We start from the raw sequence: 18,367 nt of genomic DNA on the forward strand, positions 1-18,367 counted from the left end.
GTCACATCATATAAATAATCTTAAGGGTAAAGTTAACTCCACTTTTGTGCTGCTGCAAAATCTTCCACTATCTAATCCTGAAAGCAGGAATGCAATAAGGGAAAATATATTACTACCACAACTTGAATATGCCCTTCTACTGTCTACTTATGGTATCAGTGGGGAGGAAAAAAAAAGAATGATCTTTAAACACTTTCCAACAGAATTTGTAACTTTATTCTTTTTTTCAGAAATAACTTAGTACCTCTGCATTATACTTTAAAGGGCAAACAGTTCTTCCTGAGAGTGCACATCCCCTTGCCCAGTACACAAAACCTTATATACATATATAAGTTTACTATTGTTTGTTTGAATGGCAAAATATTTTCAGTTCAAAACAATGAAATGTAGACTCAAACACAAGCATTCTGACTGGCCACAATGTCAACCAACAAGATTGCCACATTTGAGTCGACACTGTGGCGGAAACCATCATGTGATAGCCGTATAGGAGCTGATGCAAATCAGACTCTTATATGATATATCAAGTTTTTGCAGGGGGCAAGCCCCACCCCCTTACTAATATATTCTAACTCCAAGATCGCACTACAGTGTGCATATGGATGTATTTCCAATCCCCACTGTACCGCAATCTCCATTCAGACACTCAAATACACTTATGCAAATGCACTACTGCATTCGCATAAGTGTGTTCGACTATCCCATCCATTTATGTTTTGTGCAAGACATTCTGATTTTCGGAAGCAGTGCTCCCGACAGACTGTCATTTGCACAAACCATAGTAAACAGTGTATATATATTTATTTATTTATATATATATATATATATATATATATATATATATATATATATATATATATATATATATACATATATATTTCAACCACTGATTATTTCTCTAAATAACCATATCTAATTCATTCCCAATCTAAAAACGTTGTTTACTCTATGCCAGCGATCTTCAAACTTTGTTGATTCATGGAACCCTTTAGATTAAATTTTTTTGTGGAACCCAGTCCTCTCCCAGAATTAAAAAATGTAAAGAAATCATTAAAAACATACCAATGTTGTGTAAAAATTAAAAAAAATGGTAATTGCCTTGTAATATTCTTTTAATGAACAATTAAAGAACAATTACAAATTACAAACAATTGTGAATAATGTAACATAGAATATTATAGGAATAACAACACAATTTTAATGATTGGGATGTGCTTGCATTTTTTTTTACACAATGTTAAAATCTGGTTGTACTGGTGTTGTCTCTAAATGCATTTCATATTTGGCATCCAATCTATTTCTGTATTTTGTTTTCATTCCTAACTAGAAATTGATTTTTCACACAAGTAAGTTGTGATGAAAGGCATTAAGATTTTTATGGGTTTATTAAATATTTCAGGATATTCTGTGTAAATTTGTAACCAAAGATCAAGAATTTCTTCTTGTTTGTATTTTGATTTTAATGTTGAATCTGTTAATATGTCAATTAATTGTTCCCTTTCCTGCAGTAACAAATGATCAGATTTATTGTAATAGTGAAACAGATTTTTAATCCAGTCATATGACTTAAGTTTTTCTGCAAAATATTAGCTTAGTTTTTTCAACTGGGAAATGTGTTCTAATATGGTCTCTTTCACATTTTCATTTAAATTCAATTCATTCTCCATTAGAAAATAAAGTTTTTCAAAACATTGCACATTATAATTTCTTACATATGATGCCCACATATCTAATTTTAAGAGTAGTGCATTCACTTTTTCATTAATTTTAATGTCCCCCTAAAGTCCTTGAAAGGATGAAGTTAATTTAAAACTGAAAATGTATCTGCCTAGTCCACAAATTACAACCATACTTCATCATCTAAATTTTGAGCATACGCATGTTTCTGTTCTTTTAAAAAAAATTCTTATTTCATCTTTTAACTTAAAAAAATCGATTCAAAATTTTACCTTGTGATAACCATCACACTTCTGCATGCAATAGTAAGGTTCTATGCTTGCTAGATAATTATTCACATAACAAAGCAAATAATCTTGAATTTAATTCTTTTTTAATGAAATGTATATTTTTTACTACTTCATCCAAAACCTCCTTTAAATTTTTCAACTTGCTTTTCAAAATGAGCCCGTGACGATGAAGACAGCAATGAGAATGTTCAATTTGTATAGCTATTGCAATTATTCGTGATACTGCTCTTTTTACTGGACCTAATAAGGACTTTTCCCCATCCATACAAATGTGTGAACACAAATCCCAACGTATTTCACGTTCCTGCATGTATGTATTGAGTTCAAAAATGTTTTCTCCAGTGGTCCTCTCCAGGAGAGGTTTGCAAAAAGGCATGCCCTCTTGGATTGTGGAATTAAAGACATAGCAAACCAAAACAATCAAAATAGCCAAACGGGCAACATCTGTAGATTCATCCAATTGCATGGTAAAACCATGTGGAGAAGACTAAATGCCATATTAATGCCATTTCCTTAATATGTCTCACAACTGTGGTATCAGAGAGTGGTACATCTTTAATATATTCCTCACCAAGTTTGCAAGACATATCTCTAATACAGGGTTTTATTAAATTTTAAGCAACTGTACATGCCTCACCTTCTTTAGCAATTCAATAATGAACTTGGAAAGAAGCCTCGAGAGATGTTCCATTGTCAGAATACATGTACTTAGAAAACACATTCTTTTTGTTTTTCAGTTCGTCACATTTAAGTTAAAAGTATTCAATATTTTTATTACGTAAATGTAGATGATTTGACTCCATGTGTCCTTTTGTAGGATATGAACTACTATTACTAATGACCTTTTCACATTCAACACACAACATATTTGGCTCTATTTCCCATTCAAGTACAGCCAAATGCTGAGTAGTTTTTGTCATACATTCGCTTTTTGATACTACTTTCACTTAGTTAATTTTACCAAAAAAAACTAAATTAACTGCTCTTCAGAAGATAAAACAGAAGTATTTGTAGAAGTGGTTGGTAAGTTACCTTCTTTTCACCTTAATTGTACAGTTTTTAACCAGAAATCCATCCGAAAAATGGGTTGGTTAGAGTTGGATTATATTACTTATCTCAATCTTAAAAACGACCTAAAATTACATTATAAGATACATTGTAAAATTTATTATTAGGGCTAATAAACAAGAGTTGAAAAGAACTTACATTGTGTATAACAGATTTTAAAATATATTCATAATATTTCACTCAGCCCCGATTGTGTATAGGGTTCTCCTCCTGAGTCAGCACTGGAAATAACCATCCACTCAGTAATGCAGCTGGATATAGAAGCACCACTTTTTGAGTTGGCAGAAAAACAAATTGTTCGAAACTAGCATTACTTAACATACTCTATATACATTCAGGAAATGTCCTAATCACTACTACTAAAAATCACGTACCTATAATTATTACTCAGCATAAATGCATTGGGTGTGACGAGGATGAACAGTATTCAAAATAAGTAAATTAGAGGGTCAGCTCAGGTTGGACAGTTTGGAGACAAAGCCAGAGAGGCGAGATTGCACTGGTTTGGACATATGCTGAGGAGGGATGTTGGGTATATTGGGAGAAGGATGTGAAGGATGGAGCTGCCAGGTACGAAAAAAAGATGGAGGCCTAAGATAAAGTTTTGGATGTGGTGAAAGAGGACATGCAGGTGGTTGGTGTGACAGAACAAGATGCAGAGGACAGGAAGAAATGGAAACAGATGATCCACTGTGGCAACCCCTAATGGAAGCAGCTGAAAGAAAAAGGAGGAGGAGAATTGCTAATGATAATTTTTCCCCTTTCAGATGATGTACAGCAGATCAACCTTTTCAGGGGTGGAAATACATAAACAGCAGTAAGTAAACAGAAACTTCTAGAAACTTCATCTAGACAGCAAGAGAAATGAAACACTCCTATCACAATTGCCTGCAAGGAATGCAGATTCCAAACTATCTCTTAGGAATTGCTACCTCTCTTCCATCCCGGATGAAGATTTTGGACAGTGAACTTCAAAAAATGCTTTAGTACCACTATTGACTTAAATTGTCTGGATGTATGTTTCAGATATGTAAAAGTTATGAATAGTTCATTAGGCCAGTACAATTTTACATTTAATGTCTTGATAAACTGCAAAGGAGAAAATGTAAGTACAGCTGTATGATATACTCAAGTACACATTTATTTGAAGCTAACATAGACTCGTATCCTCGATATATGCTTTGTTGTTCAGCATACAATTAGAGATCAGTGATGGCTACTGCCCAGTTAGCTTTTAGTACAAAATGAATGATTTGTGCCCATGAGTGCTACCGTTTAGCCACTGAGGTGGTAGCAGTTTTATTCAAAGACCATTATGTTACTGTGCACTGTCCAAACACAACAGCAATAATAGTGACAGCATTAATGTGTTTCCTTCATTTTCACTCTGCATGACTGATATGGAGATTTTTGTAGCCCTATACTTGTCAGTCAACAATTAAAACAAAAATCAAGGAATTCTTCTCATCAGAGTTCAGCAAAGATGACGACTCTTCATTGTATTACTTAGAACTCATCTCCTGCCACTTAATGCATTATTTATATATTAACTTAGTCTTCCTTGTCCAGATTAGTTTCAGTCACATTAGAACCATGGCTCGTTATGTGCTTACACAGATGCATGACCAAAGTACTTATTTTCAAATAAATCCTTGTAGCATATTTAAAAACCAAGCCAGAATTACATTAAAATGAAGTAAGCCTATGGGGGGGGGGGGATGTTTGTGACTGTGTGTGGATGTATCTGAGTGCATTGCTAGTGGGCCGAGTATTAAGAAAAAAATGAGTTCCCTTACTTAATCACAGTTTGTGTACACATAGCTGTCTATTGCATATTCTACTTAAACCTTTTCATTTTTAATTTACTCGTACTAAGTACTACTTCTGTTGGAAGATCTTAACCCTTTGGGCCTCTGCTGAATATGTCCTTGTTTAGTAAGACAATGCAGTCATTAACATCACAGGCAATTATGATCAATAATAAGCAAATAAATGGCTTTCTGGAATGTCTGTCACACTACTATATCATCCATCTGAGAGAATAGGCCATTAAGAAAGGGATGTTAGAGTCCTTGACTTCAATTATTTATCTGGGCCCTTAGCAAATAACTATCAACCACCTTGAACATTCCTCTCCACCTGTGACCATCAACAGTCCTAAGCTTAGAAAGAGCCAGAAGGGACAAATTATCTTGTTTTATACAACATTATGTAGTTAACAGCAATACACACACACAATTTTTTCTCATATGCTTACTACTTTCAAAAACAGAACAATTTGTTATAAACATGATGACCAGCCTTTAACTCCACAGTTCTCTAGGTACTGTAATTTTTACATACTAAACATACAGATGTACACAGACACACACACACACACACACACACACACACACACACACACACACACACATGTGCAATTACATACTTAGGTTGGAGGAACTGCTGTCTTCGGTTTCTTGAGTCACTTCCTGAACACTCTGTGAATTGGGTACTTTCATTTTGTCATCATCTGGATTCTTCTTTGGTTGGTGAAATTTTCCAGGTAAGGTCTGGTATTTATTATCTTCCAGGTATATCTTGTTCTGTTTGAAAAATGTGAATTATATGCACACATGTTAAAACAGTGCAGTGATAATTTTGTACAAATAAAGATATAAAAAGAAAGAAAATAATATGCTCAACATTCCAGAAATTTATATCAACTACAATTTTTAATCTTTAGCATAATTTATTTTATTCACTAAAAGTGCCATAGTGTTTATTCAGTCTATTAAACTGTCAAATGGTTAGGAAAAGCTTATTTTGAGTATAACTCTGTTACAGACTTGGAGAAAAAATCCAAAAGTGATGTTCATAAAGCCCTTATACAAGGCACAAACAAGTCTGTACCCTATACAACAGGAAGAATGCAGCTCATAATGCAGTGATACAGGGGTCTCTCAAAGCAAGTTGGCAGCAGGAGTCATCCAATCCCCAAGTTCGTTAGCAAGATACCAAAATGCATTTCTGGATAGGTGGTCTTCTGGTCCTTGAACATCTTGTAAATATAAGACTTGGATCAGGTGCACATGCATATATATATATATATATGTGTGTGTGTGTGTGTGTGCGTGTGTGTATATCTATGGAGGGGTATTTCACAATAGGATGTCCAGTTTTGGGCAACAAGTGTTATACCATTAGCATGATAGCATAACCCCCGCATTAAGCCAGCAATATACTGTTTATTCCCAGCATTATTTTCTGGATTACCTTATTCCCCTACTTTATACCAACAGTACTGCAGACCACTAAGAGTACCCCAGAGAATTTTATTTTGACACTTCACTCTCATTCTGTAGTAACCTGGACTATAACTCCATGTGCAACTAAGTGGTGCACAAAACATCTAGCTTTTCCCTAACAGAGGATACCAGAGCAGCTCCTGAACAATGGATACAGATCCCTACGTCAGACCTTATCTTTCATATTACGGCAACTGTATTTGCCTCTGGCATGTGGCTGCTTCAGGGTATTCTAAACAAGATCTACAGTTCAGTGTCTAACTCACCTGCAATGAAGTTGCAATGCTACTACCCGTAAGATGGCTCTGCAGCTTGTCATTTGTTGTTGTCTCACTGCTGTACAATGATACAGTCAGAACACTGCCACGTCTTGGGTGCTACACTTCCTTAGAAAGCTTAAACAAGACCATTAGATACTTCACAGCTCCACAGGTAAACTACCCTGCTTCTCACAATCATACATGGGTCTCTGGACTAAGACAGTGGAAGAGGCTTACTGAACATGCTAGGTCATATGAAGTGCCTACATCCTTCATCATGTCTTAGTTAACTCCAACAATATATTTGGCTGTAATCACTAGAAGGGACTTCTCTCCCATTTCAGCAGATTTTTGCATTCATTCATTCATTCATTCAAAGCATTGATTAGCTGATCCAAAGACCCTTTTCAAGCACAATTTACCCCACAGAAAAGTGAGGGAGACAAGCCCCCAAGATATTTTCAGAAACAAATAAGATGAGGCTGCAACTTGTAACATTATGACAGCTCATCAGTGTGGGCATGAACAGGACACAGAGGTTAGATTTGTGGAACAAACAGGGACTACAAATGGTGAATAATGACCAGGACTCCTGGAAGATATGGTCATGGAGGTAGGGGCGTTTTGATAAACAGTGTGAAACAAGGGATATAGACAGTGATTTTGTGCAACACAGGGTTCCAAATCAAGAACTGCGATTAAGAAAAAAGGGACTGTATACTTGAAGAAATGACTTGAAAGAAGGGACTGTGTACTTGAAGAAATGGCTTGATTTATTAAAAGCAACAGATCTGGGAGGCAAGGTGTCTGTGATGGGAAGATAGATGCGACTATATTTCTGGGTATTCAATAGTGACTATTAGAAACAACATAAATTGTCAGAACATACAGCATAGACTTTTTCCATGACACCAGAGCAAAATGTTAATTTAATTTTGATATCAATCTGATATTGCCTACTGCATATGCCTACTCATGATTGTGCACTGAAACTGTTGTGTACAAAGAAACAGTCACAGAGGTGACTTATAACTGCAGATTCAACACTTTCACACAAAATAATATCTTGTGATATTACCTTAAATATCTGCCTACCTTTCCCACCTTTCCCATAACAAGTCTTTAATTTACTGCAGTAATAAGTGAGTTTGGCACTGTAAATTTATAATGCTATCAATGAGGTGAGAGTAATACTTTAGATGTCTTCCTTCACTGTGCAAGATCCATTTTTAAATGGAATGGAAAATCTGCATTCTTGACAACTGTCTGGCTTTTAGTGGGAGCAGAAATGCCCTTCTCATATTTTTATCATGCATAGTTAATGCTGTGTGTTGCTAGCAAGCATCATCCTGAAATACTTAAGTTTGACTCCCACAGTCTCCATTTATCTACTGCCTGACCTCTGGGCAAGTTACTGATATGGCAGTGCTCCAAGGACACCTCTTAAAGGCAGGTGTGCCTAGTGGATCTATCTAGTCAAGAAACATATTTTTTTGTAACTGCTTTAAAACTGTCACAATCCTTTTCCCTCTATCTCATAGAGCATAACACTAAGTTTAGGCCTTGATTCAAATAATATTTGTTTGAGCAACACAAATGTAAATGCCAGAGAACATGACACATCACTTAATAAACATTCCATTGCGTTAGGTTAATTATAGGTTTACAGGTATATACTATATATACTAGGTTAATAACAACCAATGCCTTTATAGGCCTAGCCAAGCAAACTAACAACTGTGCCCCCATGCAACATGGGTGTCAAATTGGAGGGGGCATATTACTTAGGAGGTTGCTAAAGGTTTATTCGCGGGAGTGTTAGTTATGGAATATTTAACATTGTCCTCTATCACAGACATGGGGGCCAGACCGGGTGTGAATATTCGATTTTCCATCCCATGGTCAAGGTTACTTTTGATTAGGGTTAGGGGTGGACTTTGCCTATTCCAGAGCATGGGAATCCTTTTGGCAGGCAGCTGTTTCACAAGCATGTTCTATTTATGAGACAAGCACAGTTTAAATCCTTGGGTCTTGTATTTCTCGTGCTATTCATTTTGGGGATGTGCAAAAGGTCCATCAGGGCTGGATCTGAGGGTGCCTTATATGCCAAATGTACATCGCCTCTCAGTACATGAGTATAGAGAAAGGGTTTTAAGGTGATCTGTATAGGACAATGTGTTAATACCGTTGATTCTAAGAGGACATAGTACTCAATGATGGGAATGATTCGGCCTAATTTAAAGTGGTACTATAAATTCCTTGGACCTGGATTCCATACCTTTACTTATAAATTGGGTGATATAGGAATGATTTTCTTAGCACTTTGGCTATGTATTGGTCACAGTTCAGATTACGGGTACATATGCTCCCAGATCCCCAACTATTGAGTATACTCTTCGTGGGTTTCTTAGTAATGGAGTAATTAACCTGGGTGAACTTCTTTGTAAAAGGCACTATAACACACTTCTTGGCACCAAGTTTTAATCCATTACTTTGACACTATTAATTTGTTTGTGTTAGACCTTCTTGCGCAATTGTTAGTGTCATAAGGGGACTTATGATAGCTCCCAATTTGCAGTCACCTGTCAACTTGGTGAGTTAGAAGCCCTTGTGATTAGCCTTGATCTTCAAGAAGTAGATGTCAAATAGGAGCGGGCCCAAGATGGAGTCCTGAGGTGCTCCACTAGTGACTGGTCTCTTGTAAGAGGTGGTCTCACCAATCCTGACTTATTGGGTCCCATCTGTGAGTCAGCTGACTATCTAGTGAATTATGTAGGTATTTAAGTCAACATTGGTGAGTTTATCAATATTACCCAAGTGTGGTTGTATCAAACACCTTAGCCAGGTCTAGGTGTTCTCCCCTCAGCTATTGCCTTGGTGACCCTGTCAAAGAAGACTACCAAGGGTAAGCAGGCATAACCTTCCTTTGACAGCACCAAGCTGGGATGGGTCCAGTGTCTGCAGGTTGCCAATATCTTTGCTCATCATTTTCATAAGTCATTCCATGGTTTTGCATATTAGACTAGTCTGACTAATGGGTCTGTAGTTTCCAGGGTTGGTTGATAGTCCACACTTGTGAAGAGGGATAACCATTGCAGTAAGCCATTCACATGGAATGTAGCCTGTTTTGAAGCTGTAGTTGAAAAGTGACTCAAGTGATCCTGATAGGTCATGCTTCAAGCTAATTAAGTGGCAACCTGGGATACTGTCTGGGCCCACTGAGGCTATGTTTTTGGTCTTAGTGAGTGCCATTAAGTCCTTTTCAGTGCTAATAGCTAGTGGTGGTGGGGTTATGCTAGTAGGAATTTCATGGGGGAGTAGTGGGAGAGTGGGGGGTGAAGTCTGGGCTGAATTTGTCAGACAGAAGATTTGCTATGTCAGTCTGCTTGGTGAAAGTGGTACTATTTACTATTAGCTCAGCACACTGCTGTATGCTACCTCTAAGGTTTCAGGCACAGCTGTAGAAGGCCTTGTGGTTGTCTTCAGCCTGAAAGGCTATTTTGACCTCATAATTGGCCTGGTTGCATTTAATTAGTCCTCTTAGTTTCCTCTTTAATTTAGTTAGTGAGCTCATCATTATGAGAGTTGCTTTTTCTGATTTCAGTTACGACTTTTCTCCTTTTGTTATATACCCTGTTTAGGTTAGGATTCAGTCAGTGTGGCTTATTTTCAGGGTTTGTTTGTGCTAATTTCTGGCAGGTAAGCAGCCTCTATGCAGCCATTTTTAATTATTTTATTTATTTATTGGCATCTGATTACCAAGAAGGTTCACTGGAGGCCCAGGGAGAAAAGCTCCAGGATTATAAAAATCATACATTACAAATAAACATTTCAAGAAAATGAGAGTTAAAAGTCATACATTACAAGTAAACATTTCAAGAAAAAAGGATTGATATAATAAAACATAAAAATGAGATTTGCTACAATAACAATAGTACAGAATAAAAAATATGAATTAGACAAGTATTATGCATTGTAAGTAAAGGAGACGTTGACATTTCAACAATGATTGAGGTTAAGAACAGGCCAAAAGCTGAATTACCAGAGCAGGCCAGGTCTCATTTTTAATGCGAATTACAGATTGTAGACTATAGGGTAAGCATGCAGACCACAAATGGGTGTAGTGAGGAAGGATTATATTGTGTTTACAGCTGGATGGGTAGAGATGCTGAATAAGATGGGGTGAATGGGGAAGTAGTAGTTATTTTATAGCATTCAGTAGGAAAATGAAGGATTGATATGGGGACTTCAGATGGAAAGACAGGAAAAGACGTATGTTACGTAATATGAGAAGGGGTCGAGCAGTTGCAGGTCCAGTTAGAGAGAAAATGGTTTTGAAGGGCTGTTTAAAAATTGCTGAGGTTTCATATTAGGCAGATGTTTGTAGGCAGCATGTTCCATTTTTTAGCTATGATACATGAGTATAGTAACTGTCCAGCAGGTAATTTAGGTTTAAGAACATGGGAGTAGCTGTTGTTGTTTAGATCGCAGGGACCTCAGTGGGTTACAAGGGGGTGAGAAGAAAGTTGAGTGCGGGACTGTCTTGTGGTTTATAGATAAGTTTATGAGCAGTTGAAAGATAGAGGAGTTATAGACAGTTGGGAAGTTCTAGCCAGTGCAATTATTTCAGGGCAATGCAGTGATGAGTGTTATGGGGGCTGTTTGTAGTGAATTTTGTTATCTTATTATGACAAGTTTCTAATTTAGATTGCAGGGAACATTGTAAGTTGGTAAACAGAGGTGCACATTAAGTTAGAGATGGGAGTAGGTTTGATGTTGCTAGCATTTGTTTAGTACGGAGGGAGAGAAACTTATGTCTATAAAGTAACCCTAACTTTTTATGGGTCTTACTAATATTGCTTTGGATATGCATATTAAATTTTAGGTTTTCATTGATTCTTACTCCTGTATGGGTTAACTTAAGGGACAATATGTTGAATTCAGATTTGTTTACAGTGGATTGTCTCTTGGGTGTGAAAATCATAAGTTTGGTTTTTTTTTGGATTTAAAGAAAGGTGATTATTGTGAAGCCATATTTCCACAGAGGAAAAAGCTGCTTGAGTGTTTTGCAGAAGGGTATTTACGGTGGGTGCAGTACAGACTATGGTGGAGTCGTCTGCATACTGGACTAAGGAGTCAAGTTGGTTGGCTTGGTTTAGGTTGTTAATAAAAATATTGAAAAAGGGGGGCCTAAAACTGAACCCTGGGGGCCACCTGTAGGGGTATGAAGGAAAGGGGAAATAGAATGTTGCCACTTAACTGCATGCTCTTTTGGAGAGAGAGCTTTTAAACCAGTTGAGAGACTGGGGAGATGGTCCTATTCTGTTGAGCTGAGAGAGCAGGATTGAATGAGAGGTTTTATCAAATGTCTTAGACAGATCTAAGAAGAAAATGGATACCAATTATCCTGAGTTTCTACCTTTGTTAACTGTATCTAAGAAGGAGATTAGGGCAGTAGAGGTACTATGACCTGGGTGGAAGATGTTTTTCAGGAGAGAGCCTAATAGTTCTTTTTGTACACATTTTTCATGAACTTTAGAGATATGAGAAAGTATAGCAATTGGTCAAAAGTTGGATATGTTGGTTGAAGGGGCCACCTTTGTGAAGAGAATAATTGCTTTTTTTCCACAGACTTGGGACACAGGATTCCTGGATTGATCTGTTAATCAGAATGCTGATGGGTGTGCCACTGCAGCAGCAGATATTTACATGGTTATATAGAATTTTTGAGCTTTAACAAAGCTGGTAGCTTTGTCAATTGATTTTTGTGAAGAATTTTGCATAGGGTGGTGTGAACTCTGGGTTTGGAGGGGCACTGACATTTTTACAAACCATCACATAGGATGTAGTTAGCTCTAGAATAGTTCCCGTTACAGGTTTTGCTGGTTTTTACATGTGGATTTTTATTTCAAAGGAGACAGGTTTGTGATCCAACTTTACCAGTGAAGCCATGACATGGGGCACTGTCACATATTAGTGAATACTAGATCCAGTATGGCTGAACCTCTAGTTGATGTGCCCAATATTGGGTCCTATCTTTAGTCCCTGTCTGTGTGGCTGATAGTCTAAATGTTTGGAAGGCAATGAAGACTTGCACTGCTGGAGTACTTTCTATAACTTTAAACCATGTCTCTGTAATTGCACCAATGTCTTTATTTTGCAGAGTGAGGAGATTTTATAGGGTGTGGAGTTTCTTGTTAAAGCTCATAAAATTGAGCAGCAATACCTTTACATTCCTTTGGGTTTTATTTGCTAATCTGATAGCTTTGTCAATTTTGGCATTGTGTAAAAAGGCTCTAAGGGGGTTGGATAAAGTTTTAGCCAACATCCAGAAGCCCAGGGGGGTACAGATGCAGACCAACATTGGCAAAGCAATGTGGTCCGTTAGCCATGTCCATCCATACTGACAAATACTGAATCTCCCTGGAATGACATTAGAAACTAAGCTAATAAAGTCAATCATTTTTTGTTCATACTGTGGGATTCACTGTTGGTGAAGGTAGAATGCTGTTCAGTGCAAGGCACATGCCTGCCTGAACAATAAACATTCATTAGCTCATAGTAAGATTGTGCAAGTGTAACATGGTCGAAAGTATGTTTTCAAGGTTCAAAATAAGCGAAAAACAATTTCCGAATGTGTACAATAGCAAATGACAACAGTAATTTGCGCATGCATGTTTCGCACATATTGTTGAGGAAAGTAAAAGTGTTGCATCATTGTGGGAAGTCGCACAAAGAAATATGCATAATCATGCTGCAAGGTGTGATTCTCACATTAAAACAAGTTCAATAAAGTGCCCTGGACCTGTTAAGGTTATTGCTGTGAAATGGGAATATATACCAACAGAACATCCATATATTGCGTATTAGTAGCATTCTTGGACATAAATCAAAAACATGCTGGTATATCCATGTTGATGTTGTTAAATGTTTTGCAAATTGTGCAATACAGACTACTGCTACTTACCAATGTATCATTCAAAGGCAGATGAAGCTGGTGGTCAGGACTTTGCTCCTGGCACAATAAACAGTGTGTATACTACCCCAAAAACTCAAAAAGGATAGGAATTACTAGAGGTAGATGGTTACCAGTATTATTTGGAGAAGTCCGTACAGATGAAGCAGTATTGGTGTTGTATAAGAAAGAATAAAAGTAGATGCAAAGGTCGTAGTATCACTGAATGTCATGCTGATGGATACAGGTTATTAAAAAGCAATGCACACTATCATGCCCATATATATTGAAGAGTGAAGTATTTAAAGTTAGGGATCATTTGAAATGGCATGCAAAACATTCCATTGAGGACCCTTGCAAAATAGTCTCTGAAGTACTAGCCACTACCTCCACTGCTGTCATTAATGGCTTACCCAATACACCAGCACTTAAGCAAACTGTAAGTAGGTTCAGATACAAGCAGAAAGTTGAGAAATTTAAAGATTCACATTCACTATTGGAGTTTAACACCAGACATTCTGCCAATTAAGAGCGGTACTGTTATAATAAAACATAGTGCTGAGTTGGTGCAGAACAAGTCTCTAGTTGATAACTTAAGGATGTTGTGTAATTTAGAGTATGTACTCGACGATGGCACATTCTCAATAAGTACCACAGAATGCAAGCATGTATACAGCATTCATTCTGCTTTGGACTGTGCTAATAGTAAGGAAGTTGTGCCGGTAGTTTATGGGATATTACCAAGTAAGAGTGAGGAATGTTACGGCATGTTTTGGAACCTAATACTGGAACTGTGTGCAATGTATGATGTATGACTTCTACCTAACATGGTACTAACCGACTTTGAATGTGCTGCTGTAAACTCCATTACAAAAATCTGCTTACTACAGCTGCTAAGGGGTGTTGATTCCATTTCTGCCAGATTATTTGGTGTAATATACAGAGGTTACACTTAGCTGCTGACTTTGGCAGTAACGCAGAGTTCTCCTTATTATGTAAGGAAATAGCTGCCTTAACGTTTGTTGCATCCTCAGATATTGCAGACACATTTGCAGATAAAGAGAATGACATGCCTGAAAATGCTAAAGCACTTTGCACATTTTTCAGAGACATAACATTTATGGCCAGCCACGGAGGTATGACATGCATGGTACCACATCAGAGAGATTGCCACCTGTCTTTGATAGTACATTTTGGAACCAGCATGATACCTATGGGATGGGGTACCCTTGTAGTCAAAATGCCATCAAGGGGTGGCATAGGAGACTACGGAGTTTAATGGACAAGAAAACATATTTGCTGGATGCCCTCCATGCAATACAGTTGGAACAAAACCATGTTGAGGACCTCAGAAGTAGACATCGCCTATGTCTACCTTCCTCCCTAAAAGTAAGTGCTTGTTGGATAAGGAAGCTGCATTTGAGTGACTTTTGCGCAAAAGGAATGAGTTTGCACCCAGGGAATTTGTGAAATTAGTTGCACAGTATTTGTCATTTTAATGTGTTCATTGTGCTACGGTGTTTGTTTGCGGTTCCTACTGTGCGTGTACTTGCTAAGACCAGACAAGCGGGTGATGTCAATGTTTTGAACTGTTTTCACGTGGGAAACAAGTCATGGAAGGTACAGACTACATATGGGTGCATATTTGGGTTGTTATATGGTGAAAATGCACTGAAAACACTTATTAAAGGTGATGGTTGAAAAAAAGTGAATTTAACATTCCACTATTCGTTTTCGACATTTAGGGACTTGCGATGTTATTAGTTTCGGTATTTAGAGTTGATTAAACAGACATTCGTACATGTTATGTTCAATGCACATTCGTACATGTTATTTTCAATCATTTGAATGTATACAGTCTGAACACATATTAGGAGACATTCATAATGCCTGTCTTCATACATTCCAGTAAGGTACATCTCAGGTCATTTATACCAATATGGACTATGGCAGAGTCGCATTGTTACCGGTGGTGCATTTTCTTGAGTGCATGTATAACATGTCAAATCTGGACTCCAGATAAACTAACCATTATTTTCTTGTCCAGTCTGGTGAGTGGGGAATCTATGTGCCATACAATGTAGTGTTTGGTGCTGTTTTTGGTATGTGCCTTACAGATTTCTGAGGATACGTGTAGTTGCTTGTAGGCTTAGGGGGTCTTTGATGTGTGGGAAGATTGCTTTAAAGTGCCTCACCATAAGATGGTGTATGTGGTGGATGTAGTGTGTGTTTTCTTGAAAGCCTTGTTTATAAGTGAGATTTTTCCCTCCAAGGAAATGGTACATCTCTTGCACATGGTTTGCTTCTTTAATTCCTTCACATATCACCTCATTTATGTCACTACTCTTATCAGTTTCCACTGTGCAACTGCTTCCTGTAAATATGTAGACAGTTTCTCTTTATCCATGCTCATTGTTATCTTACATTTATTTTTCGCATTTCATCTGTCTCTGTAATCTACATCTTTACCATTGCTTCTTGCTCTGTAGTCTAAACACCTATGTTATACCTCCTTTGATTTCCAAGGGTCTTTCTGCTTCACACTCTTTTATGCTACTCCTCAGATTCCACTTTTCCACTTGTAAAACGTGTACCTCAGCACGATATAAAATTGTATGCAGCGGCTCTCTCTTGGACTAGATCATATTACATTTCTGTGCCACGCACTGCTGGTTTTATCAATTACATTTTGTTGCTACTATTTTGAATGTTACCCTGGATGATTCAGCAACTAGATATGCTGTCATCAGTGTGCTCTACTCTGGTATCCAAAATGTAAACAAAATAAAACAAAAATGTAAATAAAAAAGAAAAATTCCAAAGACATGCATCTACAGCATTTCTCCCCAAGCCTCCTCTGAAAATGGGCCCTCTTGCAGTTGGACTTTCTTGGTAAACAAATGTTAAATAAATAAAATAAATAAACATATCTAATGCATCCATACACTAACAAGAAACACTTGAGATCTCCATACCTGTATTTTTTACCCACCTTCATTTTAATTTTTTTCTCCGTGTCCCTACACAGCCTGATCTCCACTTAATATCTGTCTGTAAGAATTGTCAAGATGGTTGTGACATGCATTTCTCCACAATTAAGATGTATTAAAATTTCTGTGAATGGAGATTTTGCAGCAAACAAAGCAAGCATGCTTGATGTGCTTCCACTACGAGTGGACTAAAGTAAATGCACCAAGGATCTGAATCCCCAAACGGCATCTGCTGAAAACATCTTGCTGAAAATTACTTTTTAAATTGTCTTTTCAGGGTAGCAATGTGGGGGGGGGGGCAGACACCCACACACCTCAAATTTATATATACCAACTCCAAGGTTGCACTTTGGGGGAATTCCCCCAGAAGTGAATCACTTTTGGCACAACTCGCAAACAGCAATGTCCTCTGCGATTGCCAGTAAGTTGAAGCTCGGGCAGCCACAGCTTGAGAGTTTAAGTTTCATCTACCAGTACTACAACTGCTTGGTGTTACTGTGGATCCTTTCGGCAGGACTGGTAGTGACATTTACGGTGAGCGTATTAACATAGTGCAATTTATTACAGACTATGAGAGAGGTTTGGTCATACTGTAACACTTTGACTTAAATGCTGTAGTATCTCCTTTGTATGACACCTTTAACCTCTATAAGACAGGACACAGTCAATATGGAAACTGTCTACTTCAGAAATCATAACAAACACAAAAAAAGATTTTCTTGCAGTTATCTTTACAAAATGATTGCAACCCTTCACTTCAGCTTCCTTCCACTTTTTGAGATGATTACAACAGTTGAAACAAAACTGCATTTCAGGGGTCATAGACGAAGGCAAAATTACATCTGTAAACAGAGATGTGCCCTAAATGGGCACCTTTGTAATGGCAGCAGCATTGTGATATCCCATCCATGGAACTCAAAATCAGAACTGGTGACAATACACACCTTTGGTGGAGCACTGGCACATAGCTTGAATGAATATGACTTTAGTGCTTACAATGTGGGCATAAATTTCCCTGAAGTCAGAGATTGCGGTATTAAATACACAGAGGCTGAACACTTTTTAATGGTATAGCAGGTAAGTGCAATGTGCTATAAAATTCCAACACAACAATATAGGGAAATAAACTAGCAGTGGACAGAATAAGCCTGAAATTCATGGAAGGATATGGGCAACAAGATTACAGCCACAAAACGTTTAGTGGGAAGTTTATTAGTTTGGCCACTGATACCGACACTTAACCGTCTTACCCCCTCAAGTTGAATCTGCATACTAAACTTTCATGTTTATACTATGACTGCACCTCCATTTCCTGAATCCTGTTTTCCAACCTACAGAAGCCTGCATATTCAGATATTCAGACTACAGCTTGAATATCAAGGCTGAAGGGGGGATTGAACTTCACTGTATCTCTTAATTCATTTAAAGTTATGCTAAGTAGTTTCAGAAGGACTATCAAAAAACTTGAAGCTCACTTATAAATTACACAAGGAAATGGAATGTGAGGGACATCTAGAGACTAAAGTACCATAAATTCTTTGCTTACTGCTATGTTAAGCACAAATGGCCAGGACTGTTATAAGGCTGAATAAATCTACCCTGATAACTCTCAGCTGTCCAGATTTTTGCTTCATATTTTTGGTCTGTTTCTCATAAGATTGTCTTTCTGGCAAATCAATGAGGATTTAGGTGAGACAATTATGGTAGAGATTTGAGTTTCAGACTTCATACCCTTCAGAAAATTCATGCTAATGCAAAACTGGTTATTGCAAACTGAATCAACATGGCTATGTACGGGACTGTAAAAGGCCTTTAAGAAGGCACATATCATAACACACAG

At 37.4% G+C, this 18,367-nt stretch overlaps 1 protein-coding gene across 1 annotated transcript in view; it reads right to left on the reverse strand.

Annotated features, from left to right (window-relative positions):
* PPFIBP2 (PPFIA binding protein 2) overlaps nucleotides 1-18,367 on the reverse strand; it is a gene marked incomplete in the record, with an annotated part of 2,221,164 nt that overhangs the window by 207,680 nt on the left and 1,995,117 nt on the right. The window contains 1 exon segment of the mRNA XM_044058974.1: nucleotides 5,464-5,620. Within this exon segment, the coding sequence (XP_043914909.1) occupies nucleotides 5,464-5,620 (157 nt within the window).

Source organism: Protopterus annectens, chromosome 17.part0 (assembly GCF_019279795.1).
Source record: "Protopterus annectens isolate FY-2018-M chromosome 17.part0, PAN1.0, whole genome shotgun sequence".
In the NCBI taxonomy this organism is placed as follows: domain Eukaryota; kingdom Metazoa; phylum Chordata; order Ceratodontiformes; family Protopteridae; genus Protopterus; species Protopterus annectens.